Source organism: Orycteropus afer, unplaced genomic scaffold, assembly GCF_000298275.1.
Source record: "Orycteropus afer afer isolate SDZICR_OR568_19922 unplaced genomic scaffold, OryAfe1.0 scaffold00173, whole genome shotgun sequence".
NCBI lineage: Eukaryota > Metazoa > Chordata > Mammalia > Tubulidentata > Orycteropodidae > Orycteropus > Orycteropus afer.
The window spans coordinates 302282-324585 of NW_006921760.1; the positions used below are offsets into that span (position 1 = coordinate 302282).

At 40.4% G+C, this 22304-nt stretch overlaps 1 protein-coding gene across 1 annotated transcript in view; it reads right to left on the reverse strand.

Moving 5' to 3' along the window:
• The window catches only part of COL14A1 (collagen type XIV alpha 1 chain), a 248155-nt gene that overhangs the window by 124924 nt on the left and 100927 nt on the right, over positions 1-22304 (reverse strand). The window contains exons 15-20 of the mRNA XM_042781791.1: positions 21984-22043; positions 20225-20376; positions 14473-14602; positions 12142-12264; positions 8789-8938; positions 6289-6405 (exon numbers count right to left, since the gene is read on the reverse strand). Of these exons, the coding sequence (XP_042637725.1) occupies positions 6289-6405; positions 8789-8938; positions 12142-12264; positions 14473-14602; positions 20225-20376; positions 21984-22043 (732 nt within the window). The remainder of the gene's footprint in view (positions 1-6288; positions 6406-8788; positions 8939-12141; positions 12265-14472; positions 14603-20224; positions 20377-21983; positions 22044-22304) is intronic.

Below are 22304 nucleotides of genomic sequence, written 5' to 3' on the forward strand. Positions count from 1 at the left end.
AACTTCATAATGATTGCTTGGGAGCCTTCTGGTAACTTCTGTAAGCTACCAACAAGACAAACATTCCCTAACCATATGCTTGGATACCCTGGTGGCACAAAAGGTTAAGTGCTCAACTATAAGCCTAAAGGTTGGCAGTTTGAACCCACACAGGGGACCCTTGGAAGACATGTTTGGTGATCAGCTTCCAAACAGTCACAACCTTGAGAATCCTCTGGAGTACTTCTATTCTGCACACATAGGGTTTCTGTGAGTCAAAACTGACTTGATGGCAACTAACAACAAGAAGCATGGCTCATAGGTAGGAATTCTCCAGGAATCAAATCTAGAAACGTGCTTTTCTATCATTTCCTCTATTTTGCATGGATAGCCATGCACCCTACAGACCCTTGAAAATGGAATACAAAATGATTTTACCACTAAAATAAACATTCAAAACCATTGGAAAACTGGAACAGGCACAGTAGAATTAATGGAAAACAGTGTTGGTTTGATTCCCAATACTAACAAAGAGGGGTTACATGAATGGGAGCATATCCATGTTGTTTTTGGCATGTCTGATTCAGGTCTGATGGCTTGGCCTTAAAGGAAAACATTTAAACTGATCAAATGATGACTAATTTCCTCAACCTCCTGTGCCAAAAGGACTGAATTACTGTATGTTTTTGTATATAATGTGCCCATGTAAATAATGTGCACACACATAGCACCCATAGCACACATAGGAAACTAACATGCAAGGCGGTTGTGCAACCATATAACATGTTACTTGCATAAAAATACAGTAATTTCTTATTTAGGAGCAGGGAAAAAATTCTGTATTTGTGTATCTATTCTTATGAAGCGAGGTTAAGTTTTTTTCTCTGATTATTGTGATAGTAATGACAACCAAAAAAAAACAAACCCATTCCATCAAGTCGATTCTAACTCATAGTGACCCTACAGGACAGAGTAGAACTGCTCCATAGGGCTTCCAAGGCTACAAGTCTTTATGGAAGCAGACTGCCACATCTATCTCCTGCACAGCAGGAGTTTGAACTGCTGACCTTTACATTAGCAGCTGAGTGCTTAACCACTGCACCACCAAGGATCCTTTATGATAATAGTATCACCACTTCAATACACCAAAATGTCACATGAATAAATTACTCAGCTCCACAAACAAAGGATACTCAGGATCCAGGAAATGACTCTGTTGAAATTTTATGGTGTAAATAAGTCCACTCCATAGGGATCTCAAATACTCTAATCACAGATCATAAAGCCACTGCTTCAATAAGTTGAATCTTAAGAATAGGGTTAACTCCAAGTGATCTTTTTTCCCTGCATTCTCATCCCCAATAAGATAGGCTCTCCACAATACTGTAATTCTCTGTCCTAGTGAATGGATAATATGGCAAAATTGATTCATCAACACCTAGAGATAGAAGATAAACAAAAAATGGAGCATCCTTTGAACTCTCTTCTAGGATGTTACAAAGAAGTTCACCAACTTATGGGAATGAGGGAGGCAATACAGTATTTGGGTTTATTTGGCACATAAGTACTTGAACTTGAAAGAAAACTCTATATCCAGCTGCCTCAGATGCCAAGAAACTCAAAAGCCGTTGGAAAGGACAGAATCCCAGAGCCTGCACAGAAATAACAGAGGCTCTAGTGGGGTTCTGAGTTACTCAGGACCAATCGAAAGTCTCTTTCTTCTGTCCTAGAATTAACCAAAAGCCTACACTTAATTTGGCAACTGGATGAATGACTCAAAAGCAGATTTTATTTCAGTCTCTCCTGAAAGGACCTTATCCTTCTGGTATCTTTTTTTCTTTGTTTTTGGCAATAAAAATGTCATAATATTTATACAGGTAGAAGACATCGGTTGTTTTTGCCTGTCTTACATCTAATCCCTCTTTCTTTGATCCATTTCTCCTTACTCTTGGTCTTTGTGGTTTGGGGAAGACTGAATAGTCCCCCAACAGCAGACACAAGGGTAGGAGGCACCCAAGTCCGGACACTCGGTTTCTTCTGTGTACTTGGACTCAATGATAGGTTGAGGGGGCCTGTGCCCCAAACTAGGGTGATTTGACTTTGTACCTGGACTTCTGTTGTAACTACTGAGAAAGAGAGGCTCTCTTTTCTCTAAGCCTGCTGAACTGAGATGATACAATTCCGGGTCTGACTGGTGCCAACTTACAGAGCCTGTCTGAGAATGAAGGTGGAGGAGGGCAGAGCAGAGCCAGGAGCAAGACTCGATCCTGGGGACAATGTTTTTGCACTACTTCAACCTGGGTTGCTGTCACTTAAAGACAAACAAACAAGCTGGAGTAATACCATCTGGCTACTTTACTAACAAAAACTTTGGGAATTTGTACGTACTGCCTCCGTTAATATCCTAAGAATTAATTTCAGAAAGACTGAAGCCCAGAGAAGAAGGATGACCAGCCATTGTGGTTACTGCACTGACTTCATCTCAGAACAACTCCTTCATCTCCAAGTGCAAATGACCAGGCCGTGGGAAATATATTAAAAACTGGAAAAAATGTCGACCAAACAGTAGAAAGTTGGCACCAGCACTTATGAAGAGGTCACACTGGGACATAACTTTTCTCCAACACATGGAAGAACTGGGTCCAATTTCTCCCTAGTGTCACTCCTAGGGTCAAAAGGACTCAGATTTCTTCACAGGCAACATGCAGCTAATGGGAGACAGTACAGAATCAAAACAGCTGGGGCTGTGGGACTTATTTGCCCATGAAGAAGGGTCATCTGACCACAAATCCTTCACAGGCAGTGAATCAGGATGGTGACCACATTTCTCTGTAAGATAAATAAATTCAACTGAACTCTTCCCCACGCCAAAGTGGAAAAACTATTTCTGGATCGAAACTCTGTAAGTTAAAAAAATTTAAACTATTTTCTCTTGCCATCCCCACTCTCACTCCCCTAACACTCCATTTTGTGCCTGTGAATTAGAAGTTGATGTCTAATTGATCAATGATATAAAGACAACTGGCTGAATGAGATGAAGGCAAACCGGGTTCATAAATCTCCCAGCTATAAATGGTGATGAGAAATAAATTACACAACACTTTTGTTCATTCTTGTTTAATTGAGACTATCATGGCTCCAACAGGTTTCTGGCAGCCTGCATATAATACTGAGGGAGGATAAGTAAGCTTAACTTGAAGATAAGAGGGAAGAGTGGACTTTTATTGTTTTTGTCAGCCTGCAATATGCAGGTGACATAACCTTGCTTGCTGGGAGCAAAGAGGACTTGAAGAAATTACTGATAAAGTATGGATTACACCTCTATATAAAGAAAACAAAATTTCACATAACTAGACCAATTTGCAGCATTGAAATAAATGGAGAAAATGTTGAAGTTGTCAACAAAATGCAATGCACTGCCGTCGAGTCAGATCCGACTCACAGCGACTCGTTCTTGGGTTTCCGAGGCGGTATCAATACGGAAGTAGATTGCCAATGTGCCTTCCAAGGAGTGGCTGGTGGGATTGAACCACCAGCCTTCTGGTTAGCAGTCAAATGCCTTAGGCACTACGCCATCAGAGCTCCTAAAGCAAGCCTGTTTCCGCCCAGTTTCAACCCAGGGACCTTTTGCATGTGAGGCGAACGTGTTAATTTCATTTTACTTGGATCCACAATCAACACCCATGGAAGCAGTAAGCAAGAAATCAAATGACATACTGCACGGGCAAGTCTGTTGCAGAAGACCTATTTAAAAAGTTAAAAAGCAAAGATGTCACTGTAAGGATTAATGTGCACCTAAGCCAAGCAATGGTATTTCCAATCATCTCATTTGCATAAGAAAGTTGGACAATGAATAAGGAAGACCGAAGAAGAACTGATGCATTTGAATTATGGGGTTGGTGAAGAATATTAAATATACCATGGACTGCCAGTAGAACAAACAAGACTATCTTGGAAGGAGTAAAGCCAGAATGTTCCCTCAAAGCAAGGATGGAGAGTTTTTTGTCTCACATACTTTGGATGTGTTTTCAGGAGGGACCAGTCTCTGGAGAAGGACATCATGCTGGTAAATTAGAGGGTCAGTGAAAAAGAGGAAGACCTTCAACAAAATGGATTAACACAATGGCAGCAACAAGGGGGTCAACCTAGTAACGCTTGTAAGGATGGGTCAGGACCAGGCAATGTTCCATCGGGTTGTATATGGGGCCAGTGTGAGTAGGAACTGACTGGATGTCATCTAACAACAGCAACATTTTTGCCTGCAAAGATGCTGGTTTCAGAAAGAATTTATTGAATTTGTGTCATCAGACAGTTATAACCTACGAAAAGAAGCCAAAAGCTATTTTACAAATACAGTAAATTAAAAGTACTTAATAAAAATACTTAAGGATCTCATTAATTCCATTGCTGAGGCCAGTTTTGACCCATCTTTATATTAGTCTATAGAATTGCTATTTTTGTAAAAGACTACCAATATCCATAGGATTCTGGTCCCTTCATTTGAACCTCTTAAATAAAAGGGTAAAAGTACTGTGGGGTAGTTTGGGGATTTGATTTTTATACTCAGTGTTTTTTTAAGATTAACAAAGACCACTAAATGTCAACATTTCTATATAAAATTGTGAGTTAGCTACTTTTATAAAGATAAATTAAGCATAACTCCCCAAGGCTTTATAGTTCCATTTCTTAAATAGTTGCCTATCTTTCAACTCCTTTTGCTTACGTATCCCCTAAGTCATATTTACACAACCACAAAATCCTTGTGCCTTGTCCTCACTTTCTCTTCCTTGTCATTTATTCTGGATTAAAGCCACTTCCAGATGTTCAGCCTCTGTCATGTGAAGGGATTCTTATATCACACACAGGGATTTAACCAAGTAGTGGCTTAGCATGTCTATCCAGACAATGCCTTCGCTGGGGGTTGGCAGGAATTTATGCTAGCATGTTGCCATTACCTCAGCCCATATTATAAGGGGAACACGCTTTCAAATGCTTTCTGCCTTTAGGGATTGCAGGAAAAGTGGTATTTATGGGTTTTGCATGTAGTTACACTCAAGGATATGGCATACTAAATCCAGTCATATCCTGAAGAGTTAGCTGTTTCAGCTCTTTTGATGGGGAAACCAGTGACCATTGGTTTCAGAAGAGAAAACTCTTATTTTAACACCAAGTTTGAAAGATTTTTTAAAAAAGTATTTGAGATTCTCTAGTTTTGCTTATAACCTTCCCACAGTCAGAAACAAAGCAAAACAAATCTCATTCATTTTTATTATTTTAAAAGACAACTGATTCTAATTTTTTTTTAATAATTTAAAAAAAAAAAAAAAAAAGGATTAATAGGTCCTAGAAACTCACTTTGCTGCAATCAGCATTTTAGTGTTCTTCATTGTTTCAATGATGAAGAGACATTTTTAGTATATGGAACAAAGTTCCAAATTTAAGATATTCTTGAGGACTGGGATGCTGAAGAACTTGTTCATGATGGCACAGATATACCATCTACTGAATGAAATTGCTTTTCACCAACTAGCACCCAAAATAAAAAGAAACACTAAGAAAAACAATAAATGCAAACCCAGATCCCCACAGAGTCAATGCCAAAATTACAGTGCCATCTTATTATTTTTGTCTACACTGTTCTCAGCTCTGTTGCTCTTACTACCAAACAGTTTATATTTCTTGAGTGCTTATCATGTGTAAATGTATTAAACAGATTCTTAATCTTCACTGAATCCTACAAGGCTGGTTCTATCACTATACCTTCTAACAGACAGGAAAATGGAGGTTTGGAGAGGTTGAATAATTTATTTAACCAGCAGTCTGACTCCATATTCTACATGATTAACTATTATACAATATTGTCTCCAAAGCAGAAGATTCTTATCTCATGTTACTTACACTTTCTGCACGGTGATTATCATAACACTAAGCATACAAGTACAGAGGCAGTCGTGGTTCAGTGGTAGAATTCTCTCCTTCCATGGAGGAGACCTGGGTTTGATTCCTGGCTAACATACTTCATACACAGCCACCACCTGGCCACCCCTCAGTGGAGGCTTGCATGCTGCTGTACTGCTGAAGAGGTGTCAGAGTTGCTTCCAGATCAAGACAGACTAGAAAGACAGGTTGGTGATCTACTTCCAAAAATCAGCCAGGGGAAACTCTGAATGCCAATGGACAATCCCCAACCAATGGTTTGGATGGCACAGTACCTAACCACATTCAGTGCCAGTGTGCAGGGAGTCACTGACAATATCAGCAATGCAACCTGGTGTTTGGCAAAAACAATATGTGATGCACTCTACTTACCCTGGAGGGATTCTAAAACTATCCTGTAGGCTGTGGCGTGACGGTGCAACTGCCACTGAGTACACAAGCTGGTCATTTCAAGCTGGTTGGCTTGGAGGTTGAGCACACCCAAGAACACTACAATGAAACAGAAGCATAACAGTAGACAATGACACAAATGTCCGTATGTATGAAATTAACTTAAACAGGAAAAAATGTCTCTTACTGGTCCATACTCCAAGGCAGAAAATCCATTACCTCACAAGAAATTAGTGTATAAATTATCATTACTTTATGTCCTGAAAAAGCAGGCGGCAAAACATTACATTTGGTATGGTCTGGTATTTGTAAATGAAAAAGGAAATTATATATTCACAGGAAAAATATCAGATGCAATGGATGGTGAACTTATATGGGTGATTTTCATCTTCAATCAATATTTATTTGTGTTATTTAAGCATTCCACAATGCATATATAACACACTTGTAATGAAAAGATGAGATTATGCAATTATTCCCCACTGAACAAAGACAGCCATGGCTGACGTAAGAGGGAAGAACAAAGTAGACACAACAGAAATATAACTCAAATAGGAGCAGCTTCAAAAGATCTGGTCTTCAAAACATGATGAAACTAAATGAACAAATTTTGGAAACATTTAGAAATGAAAAGTTTATGCAGATAATAAAATGTAAAAATAAATGCATCAAGCTCAATTGGCATAAAATACTGCTCAAAAACATCCTACTTTGGTGAGTAGCAACTGGCATATTGAAAGCTTGCACGCAGCCATCTAGATGGAACAATGGGTCTCTCCTCACAGAGCAAGGAAGAATGAAGAAAATCAAAGATGCATGCAAACAATTAGTCCAAAAGACTAGTGGACCATGCGAACCTCAGCAACCATGAGACCAGAAGAACTAGATGGTGTCCAGCTACCACTGTCAACCATTCAGAAAGGGATCAGTGCAGGAGATTCCGGATAGAGTGGAAGAACAATGTAGAGAAAAAAATATATATTAAAGCCACAGACCAGAGGCTGTGATCTAGATCAGTTGATGACAGGGACTGTGTCTTTTAAATTCAAATAGTATCTAGCCTGAAAGGTCTCAAAGAATTCCATGAAAGAGAAATTCAAAAATTCAGCTTCAAAGGGCTGAACTTATGTGAAATCCAAGGTGGCTATAAGTGCTGCAGTTCTTGCTGAAAATATTACCAGATGAATTGTTTGATTAGGGATGAGGCTGAAATATGGGGTCAAGTACATAAAACACAATTATTCCAATAATAATAATAATAGTTATCCATTGAGTGCTTGCTGTATGCTAGGCACTTTACATACATTAAGGAGCTCTGGTGGTATAGTGGTTAAGGCATTTGGGTATTAACCAAAAGATTGGTGTGTTCAACCCACCACCTGCTCCATGGAAGAAAGATGAGGCAATCTGCTTCCGTAAAGATTTACAGCTTTGGAAACCCAATGATGGTTGCTACAAGTCAGAATCAACTCGATGGCAGTGAGTCAAGTTTTTTGGTTTTATATACGTTATCTTTTTAATCCTCACAATTAGCCCATAAACTGGATATTATTAGCTTCACTTTAGAGTTCAGAAAATTTGGGCTCAGAGAGGTTAGGAAATTTGCTCAAACTCATAATAAGTAGCAGATTAATTAATTAATTAATAAGTAGCAGATTGAAGGCTCATTCTTTTCATTATCCCATGACTATTACTCTCAAGGGGAAGGTTCATACTATTGATAGCACTCTGGATGAACTGCTTCTATTGTGCTAATTCATGTAGCATGTTCAGTGTTCATTAAACAAACCAGTTTCCTGCTAATGGTAATTATATGAGTGCTTCAAGGTATCTAAGTAAAAAAAAGTAAGTGTATTTAAAGAAATGTATTAAACAAATGATTTGGAAGTCTGATAAACAGCAGGAATATGGGACATACATGCTGAACTGAAGTCTAGAAAACAATGTATTATGCTGTGGGTGTCTGGCAGTGGTGCATGTCAGCAAGAAGCCCCAGATGGTGGGTAGATAGCATGAAAGCCTATCAAAAACAGAGAAGAAAGTCCTTAGAGTGGTGCATGTACTTTTTATGGATGGCTTGTGTGTGTGTGTGTGTGTGTGTGTAGAAGGGGTGACACAAAGGTTCTGAGACAAAATTCCCCTCACCCAACTTCAACTGGGGTTGGCCTTGTTGGGCACAGGCTGGTAGGAAAACTTGACCTAATCTGAAAACTCCCAACCAAAGCCTTTCCAGAAGGAAAACCTATCTGCAGTCATCAAGTGTGGTTGAATGCCAGGTGCTGACATCTTGTCTGCCAACCAGGGATCCTAACCACAGCCCCAAGTAAGGAGCACACTTCTCTTTCCATGAAACACCATCCAGAAAGTGCAGTGCTGAGGAAAAGAAAAACCAACTGCCAAATGGAAGGAGAGGTGGAGTTACAGTGAAGACAAAGCAGCAAAACCACCTGTAGGGGCTAAGGTAACAGGGTATCAGTCTTACGTGTTTTCACCACGCCTGTCAGAGCATCGCTGAAGCCTGAGGCCTGGGAGGCAAATATTTTCACGTTATAATCCATCCCGCTGAGGAGGTTTGTGATAAGAATGGTGTTAATGTCAGCTCCCACAAAAGTTTCCAGTGTTGGGCCAGGAACTAAAGGAGGGAAAGCATGCATTACAGTTACAGCAGAATATGCAAAATTGGAAGCACTCTTGAAGCAAATTATACTACTAAACTTTTTGTCATTGTTGCACAGGATTACATGGCAAGGAAACAACAGGGCAAGGGTTTGAAGCCAGTTCCATGGAGCTCTATAACCTACTTACCTGACTGCCATGCCAGAGGCTTTTCATGGGACGTGGTTCTTTTCTCAAATATATCTTTCCCTGGTGCTTACTCAAAGAACTGGTGTACCATGCAATCCACCCTCCACCATAGTGTGAGGTCTCCACAGTAGAGCTATTATGTTGTCTTAAGTAACTGGGGTTGTGGTAATTAAGGTTGTGTGTCAACTTGGCTGGGCAGCTGGATGTAGTTATTCCCCATGACAAGACTAGTAATCAACTCCATGGTTGCATCTACTGGAGCAGCTGAGTAGCTACCTTAGGAATGTGGTCTGCTTCCAGTACATAGGAAAAAACATTGAGGGAAAAAAAAAAAAAAAAAAAGCAAAAGCATCTGAGCTTTTTGGCATGCTTGGATGCTGCATGTAGCCGAGTATTCTTTCAGCAGACTGCTGTGTTTCCTGCCAATCTTGAGACTGTCTCTGGACTTGAATTAGTGGCCTGCCATGTTGTTTGGTAATCTTGGGACTGGGTCATTTTATTTGTCAACCTTGGGTTTGTCAGTCTCAGCAGCCAGCAGCTGCCTAAGTTAAGAGAAGCCTCCAGCTCAGTGGGCCGGATGCAAGAGCTAAAGCCCAAGGTCAAGAGTCTCTCACCCAGCCCCTAGAGCTGGCACTTTGTACTTGGACTTCAAGCCTCCTAAATTGTAAGCGAATAAATCCCTGTTTGTTAGAACCACCCATTTGTGGTATGTCTGTTAGAGCAGCCCTGGAGCACAAAACAAGGGCACTTGCCAAATTGAAGAAATCCTTCCCAAGGGCCCCTTCTCAGCCACCCTGCTTCTCCCCAGCAAGCACGTAAGTGGTGGTATCAGCAGGTTTTCTCATGGACAACATCTTGCCACAAAGCAGGTCAAACATATGTGTCATCACTGTAGTTCCAACCACTATTTTTAATAGCAGACAGATTACACTCTTATTCCAAGACCCTTGACCAGCTGGCTTGGCTTTTTCATCCCCTTCCACTTTCATCTTTGTTTCACTCCAGCTGCATCTTAGATGAAGCATTTAAACATTCTTTGCCAAGCCCAGCCTCTTCCCTCAGTCTTCAAAGGTTTTAAGTGAGTGACAAGTTCCTAAAATACTTACACTTTTCTCCAGAAGCCCGTTATAACAATATAGTTACATATACCTACATATTTGTGTATCTATGTATTATCTCAAGGGGCTCTGGTGGTGCAGTGGTTAAAAGCATTGGACTGCTAACCAAAAGGTCAGCAGTTTGAACCTACCTGCTACTCTACGGGACAAGGATAGGCAGTCTGCTTCTGTAAAGATTTACAGCCTTGGAAACACTATGGGTCAGTTCTACTCTTTCCTCTAAGGGCACTGTGAGTCAGAATCGACTCAATGGCAGTGGATCTGATGGTTTTTTTGTTTTTTTTTTTTTTAGTGTATTAGCTCAGTAATGATTTTGCCATGTCCTAAACACTGAAAATGCATATTAGTACAAATGACTACATACAATTTTCCTACTGGGCCTAGAACAGGGTTTCTCAACCTTGGCACCATCATTATTTGGGGCTGGATTCTGTCTTCTGGGGTGGGGGAAAGGAGTACTGTGGATGGTATGATACCTAGCAGCACCTAGTCGATGCCAGCTGCACCCCACCCCGAGGCTGCGACAATCCAAAACGTCTCCAGCCATTGCCAAATGTCCACTGGGCAGAAAATCACATGGATTATGCACCACTGGCCTCAAAACACTATCTGCCTCCGGAAAACCTGATAGATATTTGTAAAATGGTCCAAAGGACAAAATCAGTCTGGTTGACTTAATATGCCTGAGGCCAAAAGCAAAAAGACTAAAACATAGTGGTGGGTCCCAAGAAATAAATCTTGTGCCGCTTGGTGAATCCACAGTTTATCATAGCTATTCTGTTTTCCTAGTTCATAGCAATTTTTATTTGGACAAATTGGAGGTGAAGGTTTTTTAGTTCTATCACCATGGAGACAAAAGCTCCTAGACAACGAGACTCAAGAGAAAAGTCTAGAGATTGTTCCAATGGCAAGAGAAACTTCTTGAACTGCAGACTGAGACTAATGGAGTTTTTGTGGGCAGGAAGCACTTTTTTATATGGCCCAAAAAATGTTTTTACAATTTTCCTGCCAAATTGAGAGAAATAACTTGACCACCCCTTCCTGCTAAACAACCAGTGTGCCTAAAGCCTGGATCTAGAAAACTGAGAAGACCCTTTTCATATCTATTTTAAATACAAATGGCCACACAAAATTCCATGTTTGGGGTGAACTCAAACACTGCCCTGTTTAAACTTCCAGAAAATTTCTAAGTGTCAGGTGATGACATTACAATAGCTGCTTGATGCACATGGCCTCCTCTCTGCAAGAATGTGGACCAAGGCTGTAATCCACCCCCATCTGGGTTATTCTCCAGTCTTCATATACAACATTGTGGGGAAGTAGAGCAGACAGGGGTCTCCTTATCAAGCTGACTAAGAGGCTGATGGAAAAAAGTTTGCATTATCTCAACCCTAGGGCATTGATGATTTTTATCTCCCAACATAGTTTCCAAACTATGGAGACCGAGAGTTTATAAATGGAATTCTTCCAATTAACCCAAGAAAAGCAGAATTAGAAATTAGAAATTCTGAATGTTAAGACAGTATGTATCCATGGAGGCATACAGCATCCTACTCCTATGAAGCCAAGATTTCCTTAGAATAGTTCCTTGCTTGGAGTATGCAGGGGCTGTGTAGGTGAGGCAAATACCAAGTATACAATTTGCTCATTAACTTGTCCAGCATTGTCTACATGGGGTCATCATTCTGATAATCTTACTAAGAATTATTTCTTTCCAAAACAGGTACGAGGCACTTCCCATTTCTTTGAAACATTCTAGAATCAAAAATAGATTTAAAATATACATATATATATACACATATATATATATAATATATACATATAGATATAGATATATGCGCACATCTCATCTTAAAAGACATTTTAGATCCTTAAACTTGGTAACAATATTTATTTTAAAATCATTACTTACCACTAACAGGTTTGTAGACAATTCTATAGCCTTTCACAGGGGAAGATGGGGGATCCCATGTAATACGCAATCGGTTATACCACTCCTCTGAGACTCGTAAGTTTTGGGGACCAGATGGTGGTACTGAACAAGAAAGAAAAAGAAAAATTGAGTTCAGTATGGTTCTCATGTCCACAAATATACTTCTGTTAGCAAAATCTAAGATATCTTTCCACTATGCTATAAACATACAGAGGGAGCTCTGGTAGCATAGTGGCTAAGACACTTGCCTGCTAACCAGACAGCTGGTGGTTCAAACCCACCAGCCACTCCTCGGAAGGAAGGTTGGGCAATCCTACTTCCATAGTGATACTGCCTCGGAAACCCAAGGAGGAGTCACTATGAGTCGGGTTTGACTCGATGGCACATAACAACAACAACAACATAAACATACAGAAGCACTAAACACACAGTGAGAGGCTTTTGAGAGTCCATGGTTACTTAAATATCAAGTATGTGGAAAATAAGGAGACTTGGGGGCAGTTAAGCTCTTGGCTGCTAACTGAAAGGCAAGCAGTCCAAATCTACCCAGAGGTACCTCAGAAGAAAGACCTGGCAATCTACTTAAAGATAACAGCCCAAGAAAACCCAATGAGGCAGTTCTACTCTGTCACACAGAGCCGCAATGAGTTGAAATCATCGTGAAACACTTCTATCTGAAGTTCAGCAATTAATTCAGTGTAGTGTCATTTGGTAACTTTTCTTCAGTTAATTTTAATTTAAATTGAATACAGAGTGTTTCTTCAAGATGTTCTGTCTACAGGTCTCTCGGTTCCACAATCCAAGCACGCATGTAAAGCAATGTTGAAGGTGAAGTTCACAGTGTTATTCTTGGAGATATGATTCTGATGATTAATTTTCTCTTGCTCTCATCTTTGTATTGTTTACACTACTTTAAGTTTTATGTTAGCATATATCATTTATTTAGCAAAACATTAATTTATAAGGAGGGCTTTTGTAAACTATTTTGCATAGTGACAGAAACTATTATTATTTTGTTCTGGATGGAATTCCATTGTGTTGACCACTGTTTAAAATAAGTAGACCATCCATTAACACTTTGAAGTAATTTTACTCTATAGAAATCACTATTCATAATGGTATTTCTGTAATTAGATGGAAGTCATATTTATATACTAATCATCTTTATTTGTGTGAGTCTGTGTGTGTGTATGTGTGTGCTAGAACACTTCTACAGATCACAGTAATTTTCTTAATATATGAAACAGACAATAGTAGATCTGCTGTACTAGAATGGGGTTGGAAGCTTGGAGTCCAGCTCATTTGCAGCTATATGGAGCCCATGTGAGCCTTTCCTCCTTTCTCTACTCGCCTCCACCTCCACAGTGGCAGGACCTGAGGTATTTCTATGGAATATTAGGGTGTGGACTGGGTGGAACAGTTCATAGAGAGAAGTGGGCAGTCATGAGAATGCACTTTGGAGAATCACCAGGATTGTGATAAATTACATGTTGTTGTTGTTGTTATGTGCCATCAAGTCAGACCTGACTCATAGCGACCCCCCCCCTTGGGTTTCCAAGGCAGTATCACTACAGAAGTAGATTGCTCAACCTTCCTTCCAAGGAGTAGGTGGTGGGTTTGAACCACCAGCCTTGTGGTGAGCAGTCAAGTGCCTTAGGCACAGTCTTAGCTTTCACAGATGAGCAAACTGAAGTCCAGAACAGTTAAACAACTTGCCCAAAGTCACACAGCTTCTAAGTGTAAGCATAGGATTCAATCACAGACTTTCTGCCTCCACATCTCTTTTGCTCTTTTCATTACACTAAACTGTCTCTTTGAGTGTGCATTAAAGGAGACAGGCATTTAAAGGTAATCAGTCAATGAGTGATGGGAGCTCTGGTGGCTTAGTGCCTAAGGCACTTAAATGCTAACCAGAAGGCTGGTGGTTCAAACCCACCAGCCACTCCTTGGAAGGAAGGTTGGGCAATCTACTTCTGTACTGATACTGCCTTGGAAACCCAAGGAGGGGTTGCTATGAGTCGGGTCCGATTCGATGGCACATAACAACAGCAACAGTCAATGAGTGGAGTCCCCGGGTACATGTGTATGGTTAATGTGATTGGCTGTTAACCTAAAGTTTGGGGGCTTAAGTCCACCCCGAGGGGCCTTGAAAGAAAGGACTGACAATCTGCCTTCAAAAATAGCCATTGAAACCCTGACAGAGCACAGTTCTACTCTGACACTCATGGGGTTGCCATGAGTCAAAACTGACCTAATGGGAACTGAGTTTTGGTAACCAGCTAATTACCAAAGGGGGCAAACTCCACTCACAGGTTTTTCCCGGGGCTGAGACACTGACACCTTCTCCATCGGTGTAGATGGGAGTCACGGTGACCTTATATTCAGTGTCGGGAAGCAGAGGTTTCAGAAGGAGCTGGTTCTGACTTCCAGGCACCATCACCTGAACAGAAAAGGCAAGATGATCATCTTAGTAAGGTCTCTGTTCCCACTGATCCACTAATGGAGCCAGCCTTTAGACACTTTGAAATATCAGAAGCAAGGAGATGTGCTTGGAGAGTGAAAGAAAAGGCATCCATGCAAAACCATTTCCCTCTGAAATGCTCTCTCCAGTAACCCTTAGTTTGGAATCACTGATACAGAAGGTTTAAGTTGGAAGCCCAAAAGCTCCAAGGAATATTCTTTTCTCAACATCTTCTAACTACTTATACAGTGTTCAGAAGAGGAGAAGAATGATCGTGTGGAAAGCAGGTGTTTATGACTTAGGAGTGTTCATTCTACAACTCAGCTCACTTACCGTTTTTTATTTTACTGAAACATCATCTTGAAAGCTTGGCTTTCCATTCTTTATGCCTTCAGAGATCATCTGATCCCAGCATTTCATTCTCTCAATTAGAGAGGATGGAGTTTAGCCAAGTGCAACAGAACCACACACTAAATCCAAGTTCTCCGAGTTGAAACACATTTAACAGCAACACCAAAAGTCGTGCAGCTTTTATTTCTGAAAGGAGATATCTCCCTCCATCTGAAAGCACCATCATTCTATCTCTAAATGCTACAAAAAGTGACATATAGCAGTGGGGTCAGCATGGCACAAGTGGTAGTGCAACACGCCACGTGGCATGGCAGTGCGATCTACGGCATCCCCGGAAGAATGGTGTGGACAGAAAAGCCACATGTTGTCAGTGCCAAAAACCACAGATTCCTGTCTGTGCTCCAGCAGTTAGATGCTGGCATGTCTCTGGGCCATTTGAGGAATTTAATCACGGCTGGAAAAACGCAAGGATATAAGAACTGACCCAGATGGGCTTAGGAGTGTCACAAGACTCAGACAGCTGGAGACACTTTTCAATTCAAGGGCTGCATGAAATGCCAGCAGGCACAGGGCTGTGCCGTCTGCTTCTGGCTGAGGGGAGAAACCTATAAATCATGGAATAAGCCCTAGGAAGCCTCAAGTTGAACCCAGGAGCAGCTGTTGCTAAGATACTGTTAAGCTCTAAAAGCAATGGGTGTTGTTTTTTTTTTTTTTTTTTTTTTTAATATGAAAAAGGAAGTCTGAGGTAGGTGATTTTATATAAGATTACATGATTTTTGCTACTTTGGAAAGAGGTATTAAAATTTAAAATGCACAAGGTTGTAGCAATGTGTGGATGTGCGGGCTTGGGAGGGAGATTTTTAAAAGGAATTCTCTTTATCCTAGAATGATCAGACAACCCTGCCATTAGGGATGTGTAAAGAGGAAGTGTGGTTGCCCCGACTTGTATCACCCCATTGATGGAGCCTCCTTCAGGGCGTTTCTCTTAAATGTAACTCCTCTGGAACACAGAGCCTGGGTGTTCCTGCCAACCCGTCTGTCTAGCAAACCACCCATGTGGATATCTCTTAAATAAGGCCATCTCTCAAACTGAGAAATACATGGCCTTGGAACCAATCAAATTTAGACTGTGGAGCACTGAAAAGCAGGGTAACCATTTTGAAGGGCTCTTTTAACTATCCAGCAAGATGTTCTTCTGGTTGCTAACGATAGCCATCTCTTACCTAGCAATTATTACATGCCAGGTGATATTCTAAGTACTTGGACAAAGTAATTCATTTCACCTTCACCACAACTGTTTGAGGCAAGGAGTATCATCACCCTCATTTACAGAGAGATAAAGAGGCACATTTTATAGATGGGAAACAGAGGCCTACACAGCTTACTGAGTAAATGAGTCAGATTGAAACCTCGGAATCTGGCTCTGGGCCTTGCTTTAACACCTCACTCTACTCCACATGACTCATTACTTGAAACTTTTCCCTTAATGATTCCCAAGGGTAAGATGTCAATCTCTTCTATGGGTTTTCAATGTTTCTCCCCCTTGCTCTCTACCTGCGTGGACAAAACAGGGAAAAGGTAAGTTCCTCCTGAAAAGAGACGCTGCAGGTGGTGCTTTGTTTATAAAGAACTTCTATACAAGATGCTCACAGTTAAATGGGATGCAAATCTAACCAGTGAATTTCTTGTTTTTAATTTTTTGCAGAAACACAACTCCATGTCTGGTTCCACTACTGCCCCAAGCTCTTCAGAGCAGCCTGGACCGTATCCAGCAAGCTATTCTCAGCAACAGAAAGAGAATTCCCTACAGCTCATTAAATAAAAAGCTGTTTCCTGCAATAGAAAGAGGATTCCCTACAGCTCATTAAATACATCTCATTCCATATAAAGCTCTGTTTTCTAGATGGTGTGTCTCAGACAATCTGTGGTAAAGAACTCGGTGCTGTTGTAATTCCCACCCATTGCAGACCAAATTTTTATAAAATGCACTGCAAATAAATTGCTAGGAAGTTGATCATGAGCTTAGATGTTGCAGTAAAGTCAAATTGTTTTATTTCTACAAATATAATCTTAATCTGTGTACTTATAATGTGGGAGATTGACTCACACTTTTGAATAGGTTTTTTGTAGAAAATGTCTTCCAACTTAAAATTCAGGCCATGGTTATGGATTTCGACCTCTAAGCTCTAGAGGACTCTGGAATCTTAACTAGCCTTTCCCAAATAAGTAAGTGTGAGACCTTTCTACTGTGGAAACAAACCTTGGAGCAATGTCATTGCCACTCTCCATATTTCAGAACAGAATTAAAAGTCAATGCTTATGAAACATGTGACAGGTGGTTTTCTTTTCTAAGAGTGCAAATGTTTTTTATTGGGAATGTTTGTTTGACTTTTATTATAGTTAAATATATTCCTCCTTCACTTACCTCAATTGGAAAAGTGAATTTAATTCACCTTGTTTTACCTATATTAAAAAGTTGAACTTTGGTTTACAGCATTATACATTCATGCACTGTTCAACTTCAGTACTCTGTCTTGTGCTTTCCTCATTTAAATACATCAGCTTGTATAGTTAAGGAAAGATAAGAAAGGTGGTTCCAAAAAAAAACAAACCAAACTCACTACCGTTGAATCAGTACTGACTCATAGCAACCCCTCCTTGGGTTTCTGAGGCGGTATCACTATGAAAGTAGATGCCCAATCCTCCTTTGGAGTGGCTGGTGGATTTGAACCTCTGGCCTTCTGGTTAGCAGTCAAATGCCTTAGGCACTATGCCAGCAGAGCTCCCAGAAAGGTGGTTGGAGGGGGATTTTTCTTACTCAGGCACTTTCCTTCCTTCCTTTTGTGGTTTGCTTTGGCCAGCTGTTTATCCATGCCACGTGTCATCACTTTAAGATATCTATTTGGTCAGTGGGAATTCAGATCCTTGGACTTTGGCCTAGTCTGTAACTGCCTGTCTTACCTTGGTTCTAGAGCCTAAATTTAGACGCACCCCACTTTTTGTCTCCAATAATTTATTATGTTTGTATAGCAGTAACACTTTGTAAATCACTGAGGTATAAATTCTTGATTTATCCTCAGATGAGTCCCTGAAAAGATGTGTGCAGAGCAATTTTATACAAATCCAATCCAGATGAAATGCATCAAAGGAGCTCGATATTTAAGGTCTTCCATGGTGCTTCCGTCTGTGTAGCAAAAAATAAAACCTGTGAGAGCCGGAAGTCGACCAGGATTGCCCTGTTTTTCCAGGTCTCACAAGTTTTTGGCCTTTGACAGAGGGCAGTCTTACCACTTTTCTATCACTCCCTGTTTAGTGGGAAATATCTGAATCTTCCTTCTCTCACACCTTACACAGGTGCCAGCTTTTGCAGGTTTTATGCTAAGAGTAATAGTCTGTATGGCAAATATTTATCACAAACTTTCTCAATATTTTTTCATTTTTATTAAGAGTTTGTTTAACTGGGGCACTTTTGATCTATTTTCTTTCATCTAGGTGTCCACATGCTTCAAAAATAAGCAGTGGGAAATGAAAGGAACTGGCAAGGAGAAAAATACCTAGAGACAACCCAAAGAAAATACCACCTTACCTTGCATAGTTTACAAGTGCATGCATGAGATTCAATGGTTACCCTCTCCAAATTAGTAAGACTAATTCACCAAGAAGCTTAATGTGTTTCTTGGAAAGAGTTAAAACAGAAGAACCAGTTCTCATTCTGGAGAATTTTCACGGGTCTCATTTTTAAGAAAAAAATTGCAAGACAAAGACCAAAACAGGTGAAATAAGACCTCCAAATCATATCCTTAATTACCATTTCTAAAGACAATTTTAATATCTTTGGATTTGCCTATCATGGATCCCCTGAAACATACGGTCGAAGGGAATTCCTAACTTGGCCTGCTTTGTCTGCGCTCATTAACCTTCCACAAGTACTCCTAGGCCAAATCTATGGATCTTCTGATTGTTCCTGGGGGGTGTGGCTTTACACCAGGCTATCACTGTGTTCTATTTCCTCTATTAGCTTGAAATTTCGAAGTACTTGCCTAAAACAGTTTGGGGTCAAATACTTGTTTATATTAGCAATATAAAAATAATTATTTCTATAAAAAGCTTTGTGAATAAGGAAGAAGGAAAAATAATGATGTTATTCTTAAGCAATAGTGAATTGTGGAGACTTTTTTCCTAGAATAGCTCAAAAATTATGCAACAGAGGGCAAGAAATGCAAGTAATGAGGCCAAATAAAGCAAATTCCATGACCAGGAAGAAAAGTTTCTTTTGAATGCAAACTGAAGTCAGCTTGTCTGAAAAACATGTCTAGGAACCCATTTCAGGGTTCTAGACTAAAAAGAATGATACGTTGAAAATTTAGACAACATGGGAAAGCATTAGAAGTATACAAAGTTAAGCATCTAGAAAAAGAAATAGAGATAAACAAAGAAAACTCAGCATATAAAAATCAAAATCCCTCACAGGAGACACTTGTGATTAAAAATAAGTGAGAAATGACAATAAATTTGCACAGCATGAATTGATGTCAGTGAAAAATAAAACTATTTAATTAACTATTAACGAATAGATGGCATTTAATTAGGAACACTTAAACTACATAAGGACTACCTACCATTCATGTGTGCTTTGCTTAAAAACTTTTTATCAGATTCCCAAGGGTAAAAAAAAAAGTTTAAAAATTTTCATATATATAGAGTCTGGGTGGTAAAAACAGCTCACACATTTGGCTGGTAAGGGAAAAGTTGGAGGTTCAAGTCTAGCCAGAGATTCCTTGAAAAAAAGAGTTCTGGGAATTGACTTCCAAAAATTTCAGCCATGAAAAACCCTATGGAGCACAGTTCTTCTCTGACACACACAGATTCACCATGAGTTGGAATTGACTTCACAGCATCTGGTTTATATACACACAAACACAAACACAGACATACAAGGGTAAAACGAACTTCTGATGACCTAAATTTGGTGGTCTGATAGGAAGTCAAGGCAGCAAAAGCAAGGTTGGGAACCAGGTGCAGAAGCTTTATCAACTTGAAGCAATAAGGTATGGAGAAGGTTTTGGAGATAGAAAGGTCATCAAGAAACCAAGAGTAAAGTTTGGATTAACCAGGAACATTAGTTTCTGGAGATAGCAGAGTGACCAAGAAATTGGCAGTAAAGCTTGCATTGACCTCTCAAGATAGACTTGTTAGCTCTGTTAGTCACCGAACTCCATAGAATTTCCAGTCAGCTATATTTATACAGACCGTTGCTACCACTTCTTCTGCAGGGTCCCCTTGAGCAGTCAGATAGGTCACCCTGAACTGCTGCACACTGCTGTCTGAAATGTCCCATTTTACCCGCAGGCTAGAAGTGGTTTCATCATCTACAACCAGGTTTCTGATTCCTGTTCGGAAAACTAGAATAAACACAACCAAGGATTAAAGAACTTTTAACCCATCACATTCCATAATGAGCCACAGGACCTATTTATGGAAATAGCAACTCTTATCATTCAATGGCGTTTTCTCCATCAAATAGACTCATGGAGAAAAAACAAACCCACTGCAGTAGCTGATGGGAAGCCATGATACCTACTGGTAGCAAACAGAAATTGTTTTAAGACAAAGTTACAAAGTGCCTTATGAACCCCTCAAAATTATCAAATCTGTTTAGATATACTGAAGAGAACTGGGAAGGAGCCCATGAACACACAAAACCAGCCCATGGAGACCAAAGGGAAGCAAGTAAGCAAGTGCATGAGAACTTCAGCCCAGCACTCTGTTGGAGTAATGGACATTGAGGACCAAGTCTGGTTCACCTTCAGTGTGTGATCCAGCATCCAACACACACTCCACTCATTTGTCCCTCCATTTTTCTTCTAACATTTGTCACTCAAAGCACAAATCTTTCACCTCTATGCCTCTATCCCCTCAGCCCACGCATATTATCCTTTCTCTTATATCCATCCAACACCTTCATCCATCTTCTCTGGCACATTTATTCTCACTTCCTAAGGTACTTGTTCTCTAATTTTTCCAATTTATCCTCTCCCTCCTTCCCTAACTGCCCTTCACTCTGTCCATCTCTACTGACCCTCCCTTCTCTTCATTCATTCATTTATTCAGTGCACAGTCATTGAGCTTTCACTATATGCCAGGCTGTGTTAGATCTTAGAGATACAGAGTGATCAATGCTTAACAAAAATAGTAGAAGTGTCACAGAGAAGGTAGGAGATTGACATTTACCAGACAAAATTGGGGGAGGGTACCAGGCAGTGGGAAGGGGAGAGAACTTCTCACATGCAGGGCTGGGAGCTCTGCAGGACAGGAAGAAATGGAGGAAGCACGGAAAATAAAGCTGAAGCAGGGAAGATAAGACAGAATTCAATCATGAAAGATCCTGGATGTTATGATAAAGAGACTCTGAGGCACAAAGAAGGGCTCAACAAAGATTTACCAAGTAATGGCTGGATGGACAGCTGGATGCAAGAATAGGTAATGGAGAGCCATGGAAGGTTTTAAGAAGGAAAATAAGTGATATCGTCAAATGTGTTGACTCTGACATGCTTTTGGACATTTATTAGAGGGAAAATAAGCTGAGAGAGGAAACAGCTGTGTAGGAAGAATATAGCAGCCACGTCTTAATTACCTATTGAAATGCAAGGAAACTGTGGCAAGACTAATTCTCAACAGAGAGCCAAAGAAGTCACTGAGGAGGACAATGACCCTGGGGGGGGGGTGCTATGCTAACATCCTAGGAAAGGTTAAAAGGAATCCAAGACAAGGACAGGACGGAAAAGCTGCAGAGATCTAACAGTGAGATCTGTGGGCTACAAAACCGACTGGCATTTAGGGGTGAAGATGTGGAGAAGTTCTGACAGGGTGAAATGTGAACTGGCATGCCAGGGAAGAAAGGGAGGAGTTTCCTTTTTTCTAATTAGTATTATAAAATAAATAAAGCTGAAATAACATAATTTCAAAGCAAACATTTCTTATGAGAAAATGGGTACCTCTTGGTCCTTACCTGCAGTTACAGGTGTGGTAGGTGGTATAGTTGTGGCTGGTTCTGTCCAAGCACTGTCAACTAAAAAAACATGTTTATTTCTTAAAATTCTGTAACTATGTTGTTGCTGTTAAGTGCTGTCGAGTTGTTTCCAACTCATAGCGACCCCATGCACAACAGAACGAAACACTGCCCGATCCCGTGCCAGCCCCACAATCCCTGCTATACTTGAGTCCATCATCGCAGCCACCATGTCAATCCATCTCGTTGAAGGCCTCCCCCTCTTTTGTCGACCCTCCACCCTACCAAGCATGACATCCTTCTCCAGGGAATGGCAGTCAG